Raw genomic sequence first — 5,501 nt, forward strand, 5'->3', positions numbered from 1 at the left:
GTCAAGGTGGCAACAGTATCTCTAACCTCTGCATTGCAAATTTAGGAAGAGACTATTGAGTAAGGTTCAATAAATTCAACTTTATCAAACTATAACTATAATTTGGTTTACAACATCTGAAACCATATTACAAACTCAAGAATGAAATTTAGAGCATCAATACTAATCATCTGTAGTGAGAGTAGACTTGAAAAAAAGTATCGATTAATAATAAGAATGTAGAGGCTTAAAACTACCAAAAAATAGTACATAGAGCCAAACTCACTGGAATAAAACTTGAGCTTCTTTTCAAACTTGCGATCGACCTTGGTCGACGAATCTGACTTGCATACCACATAAATTAGTACCCATGAAGCTCATGAATTTATTTATGACTAGTAAAAAAAAAATTAATGCCATGGCAGTAGTACCATGAACTTGGCTTGCCCATCACCGAAACTTTTGAAGATTTTTGAGCGCAAAATATATGTATGTATGGAATAGATAGAATATGGACTGAGTACATTACTGATGCAGAAGCGATTGGTATTCCCAAAAAGACAATGAGTGAAGATGTTACTGGAAGAGGCATCAACAATGGAAGGCTCACCTTGATCAAAAAAGAAGACTAGGATGTTGCTCATCGAAATGTTCTAGAGAATACAATTGAAGTTCAAGCTTACATAGAGTAAGTATTAATATCATGTGAAATGATATTTAAGCAATGATTTATTGTCATAATAACAATATTCTTTATTTTAGAGAACACTTGGAATATCTTCATCATGAGAATCGAAATAAATCAAGAAAATGGATCCAAGATTACCACCATCGGACTTTTCATCAATGGTTTCGTGATAGGGTAACCTATGCTAATTACTTCATCATAAGTATTCTTAGTTTTAAAAAATTACTATTTTAAAGTCTATAATTTATTTTACATTATGCAGATTCAATCTGAATTGAGTAAGGAGTTTCACAAAGTATCTGAAAACTTAAGATGGATTTCATTAGGTCCAACTACAATGGCAATTAAGCATGATGGATTTGTCATCAATGGTTATAGATTTAGTACAAAAGCTCGTGATGATGTTAGAGTGACACAAAATAGCGGTGTATGTATTGTTGCAAAAACTCTTCAATTTGCTTCAGCTCGTGATAAGAAACCATTTTATGGAGATATGAAATTTTATGGAGTCATTGAAGAAATATGGGAGCTTGATTATCGTGATTTTAGGATGGCAATGTTCAAATGCAATTGGGTAGAAGACAAATATATCATATCAGATGAGTTAGGATGTACTTTAGTGGATCTCAATAAAATAGGACATAAAGAAGAATCATTTATATTAGCAAGTCAAGCAAAACAAGTGTTCTATATTCAAGATCCATCAGATTCAAGATGGTCATTTGTACTTGCATCACAACCAAAATTCATAGGTGGTGATGATGATGGTGATTATGAGATTGGCGAACTTCAAACTTTTGAGAAAGAAATTGGAGATATCAATGAATTTGAGGGAATCGAATCAATAGTTGGACCATATGTTCGACGCGATTGTGATGGAATTTGGATTGTAAGTTTGTATTTAAAATATTCTTATCATTTGTTTATTTTATATACTAATCGTTATACTTGTTTTTTTCCTGAATAGGATCATGGACAATCCTGAAGAGCATCCCAAAGAGGAACTTGAAGACAATGCAGACGAAGGCATTGATGTAGAAGAGGCTGGTACTGAAGATCCAACGACAAAGAAGAAGATAAGTAGGAAAACTAAGGGGATAGTGCGATTGGCAAAAATAATTGCTGACAAAATCAAAGGGATAAAGATAAATTTAAGGTTTAACAAGAGAGGGCAATCAATTGGAACTCCGGAGAGAGCGTTACAATGCTATTTGGGGATGCAAGCAAAGTCAATGGTGTCGATTACATATGATAATTGGCATGATGTTCTTGCTGCAACTTTAGAGAATGTTTGGAAAGATGTAAATGTAAGAATGAAGGTAATCTTTTAATGAACTTGTACATTATTTATATTAACTTGTATTGTTTAACTTCGTAGCTAGCTTTTCATCTTAACGAGGGAATGAGAAAGGAAGTGATGAGTTCAGTAGGCATCAAGTGGAGGGCATTCAAAACGTTTTTGACTAGAAGATTTGTAGCACCTTTCATTACCAACCCACATTTATTGGAAGATTATCCCACTGCATTAGATGTGCCTCCAAAAAGATATAGCATTCCTGAGGAAGAATGGAAAATCTTCGTCACCAAAAGAAAAAGTAAAGAATTTCAAGTAAGTGTACAATACCAAGTTTCAATTTTTTAATTCATATATTAATTTTTTGAAAAGTTAAATTATTCCAATTGGATTAGGAATTTAGTAAAAAACAAAAAGAGAGGCGTGCTGCTTTGGAGTATCCTCATCGTTCATCACGGCGCAGTTCTAAAGAAATAGAATTTGACCTTGTAAGTGAGCTTTTAATTCTATTTTTAATTTTGTAATTATTTTATATACAACTAATTGAGTTTTATTTTGTTATAGCAAACGAAATTAGGCACAGATGAGCCAATAGACCGATCTATACTTTGGAAGGAGGCAAGGAAAGATGCATCGGGAAATTATGTAAATGAACGTGACAAACTTATAGGAAATGCCATTGTATGTTGTAAACTATATGAACTTGGATTCTTTTTTATCCTTCATTATATTTTATTACTAAATTTATGAAATTAAATATCGCAGGATGACCTTCTAGATCAAAGAAACGAGGGGACACTTGTAGAAGTTGGGACAAACGATATATTGACACAAGTGTTAGGGAAAAAGGAGCATCCTGGTAGAGTAAGAGGCCAAAGTCGTGGCGTTACACAAAGAGACTACGTTTTGAAGCCAGCAGGAGGTTTTAGTGGACTTCAACAATATCAATTTCAATTTCAACAACACCAATCGCAAAAATACTTAGATGACTTTAAAAAGTTAGAGCAATCGTTTGAGCAAAGACTACATAATCAAGCTGAACAATTTGAAGCAGAACAAAAACGAGAAAGAGAAGAACGAGAACGAGAAAGAGAAGAACGAGAACGAGAACGATAGTTGTTTTTGACAAAGTTTACAGAATTAGCAAATCAAATTTCATCATTAAAAGGAAGTGAAGTGAGTTTGCCTACGATAGTTTCACCATCAAGTGAGACCCCTACACCAATGGAGGTGGTAAATGAGTCTTTAATTTCTTCAAAAGTATTTTATTCTTCACCTATTTATATTATTATTGAAGAAAATATCTATTATGACATAAATATTATTATTTTCCTCATCTTGAGCCTGTAGGATAATCAGAAGTCTAGATTATTGGCAGAAAATGGTGATACTGTTGCTATTGGACGAATAATGGCAACAAGCGGAACAATTCATTGTGTTGACTTAAGAGAGGGTAACTATCGTGTGCGGGTGGATGAGTACTGCAATAATGATGCTAAACTTATTTTTCCTATTAAGGATGAGATCATTTTTGTTTGTCATGCTGTCGGTTACTTTGTTGAGTGGCCATTTCATCTGATCATTCCATACGATTCAAATTTGGTAAGATATTAACAAATAGTTATATTTACTGATTAAATTATTTTTCAAGACTAACATGTGTTACTTTCATGTTGAAGCTACCTAAGAAGACAAAGAAGCAAAAAAGAAATAGTTCACCAATACCTAATGCCCCAATGACACAAGACAAGTCTCATCCTTCCCAAAGACTTCCTAGTCAAAATGAAGTAGTGTCAAGTAAAGCTAGTGTTCCGATACTCTTCAAGATTCCTAGTGGGGTTCCTCACTCTCTCAAGTGTTTATTAACTACTGTGAAGTATGTGGAGCCAAGTTTCATGGTCAAAGTTCCGATGGATTTCGAGATATTAGGTCATGAGAATGATTTATATATCTCACAAGAAGATATAGTCCACTTTGGCTTAATGGAGGAGATTGGAGCATCATGTATATCGTTATATATCAGGTATCAAAGATTTTTAAAACCATTATAAGTTTGTAGATAACTTATTTTATAAATTTAACAAAGATATATATTTTTTATGTAGGATTTTATACTTCCAATTAGTGAAAAGAGAGATCAGTCACTTTTTTTGTTTTGTTGAGCCAATTTGGTTATCAAATGTTGGATCTACTGAAGAAGAACGAGTTGAATGGATATCAAAGCGTATGATTGATTCAAATCCAGGTCAAATGTGGTTGTTGCCATATCATAAGGGGTAAGTTTTTTACTTTTAGTATTTTGTTAGTGATTATATATAATATTAATAATGAAATATTTTTGTGTTTCTGTTAGAAATCATTGGATGCTTATAATAATGGATTTTGATCACCAATTGTGCTATTTCCTGGATTCTCTTGACAATTTTCCACCAGATGAAATCAAATCTCTCATTTCTTGGTAATAATCTAACCAATTAACTATATACTCTTAAATTCATTTAAAAATTAACAACATATAAATGTTTATGTTTTTATTGCATAGTGTTTTTCAACATTTGCGCACAAATAATGCGAAAACTAAGGAAGTCGCATGGAGAACTGTTAAGTGTCCTCGTCAACCATCAAAATCAGTACAATGTGGATTCTATGTTATGAGGATGATGAAAGACTTCGTGACAAATGAGTTTTCAATGCGATGGCTAACTAGTAAAGTAAGTGAAAATATTTATTATTAAAGTTATAGCTTTACCTCAAGATTAATTATATTAATTCAACTCACGCAAGGAATTTTGTTTTAGTGTGGCGGGAAGAATTCTTACACAAAGGATGAGATCAATGAAGTACGTGAAGAATGGGCACAATGCATTATGGATTTGATGAGTACTACATAAGTCTACTCACTTTTGTTAACTTAGACTTTTAAAGAGATATACTTAGAATAACTTAGACTTTCTTAGAGATACACACACTTTTATTGTCTAACTATAGTTTACACTTTTGTTGCTTATATGAGTAATTTTGTAATTAACTTAAGACTCATCATTATTTTGGATATTTAATTCAAATTCTAGTATTTTATATTACTGTGATATATGTTTTGTTTTGTTATGTTTGTTTGTATAAAAAGCAGGATTTGTTTTGGCATAATACACTTTTCATGTAAAACAAAAAACACCATAAGTCGGTTGGGAACTGACTTACCCTATTTTACACTAGAGGTCGGTGTGCCAGACTGACCTATCATGATTTACACTAGAGGTCAGTTTGCAACTGACTTACCCTGTTTTACACCATAGGTCGGTGTGCAACCAACCTACCATGTTTTTACATCATAAGTCACTGCATGGGAAGTAAGTTCACAACCGACTTATGAACATTCAGAAGTCGGTTTTTAACCGACTTATCATGTAATTTTTGTAGTAGTGTCCGTAGAGTCCTCATTCATGGTAGGCCAGAAATACCCTTGCCTTAAGATATTTTTTGACAAACTCTGCCTCCCAGCGTGATCTCCACAGAAGCCTTCGTGGACCTCTTGCACCA

At 33.1% G+C, this 5,501-nt stretch overlaps 2 protein-coding genes across 2 annotated transcripts; both read left to right on the top strand.

Moving 5' to 3' along the window:
- Window positions 1-730: 730 nt before the first annotated feature.
- LOC133784025 (uncharacterized) lies at window positions 731-2,418 on the top strand. The gene is made up of 4 exons (XM_062223569.1): window positions 731-841; window positions 930-1,556; window positions 1,635-2,276; window positions 2,357-2,418. Exons 2-3 carry the CDS (start codon window positions 1,005-1,007, stop codon window positions 1,650-1,652), a joined length of 570 nt encoding a protein of 189 aa, XP_062079553.1. The 5' UTR covers window positions 731-841; window positions 930-1,004; the 3' UTR covers window positions 1,653-2,276; window positions 2,357-2,418.
- A 1,213-nt stretch (window positions 2,419-3,631) lies between these two features.
- On the top strand, window positions 3,632-5,052 carry LOC133785113 (uncharacterized). Its single transcript, XM_062224368.1, has 5 exons — window positions 3,632-3,984; window positions 4,067-4,237; window positions 4,315-4,419; window positions 4,504-4,672; window positions 4,760-5,052. Exons 1-5 carry the CDS (start codon window positions 3,632-3,634, stop codon window positions 4,850-4,852), a joined length of 891 nt encoding a protein of 296 aa, XP_062080352.1. The 3' UTR covers window positions 4,853-5,052.
- Window positions 5,053-5,501: the final 449 nt, after the last annotated feature.

The sequence above is a fragment of the Humulus lupulus genome, chromosome 6, assembly GCF_963169125.1.
Source record: "Humulus lupulus chromosome 6, drHumLupu1.1, whole genome shotgun sequence".
Classification (NCBI taxonomy): Eukaryota; Viridiplantae; Streptophyta; class Magnoliopsida; order Rosales; family Cannabaceae; genus Humulus; species Humulus lupulus.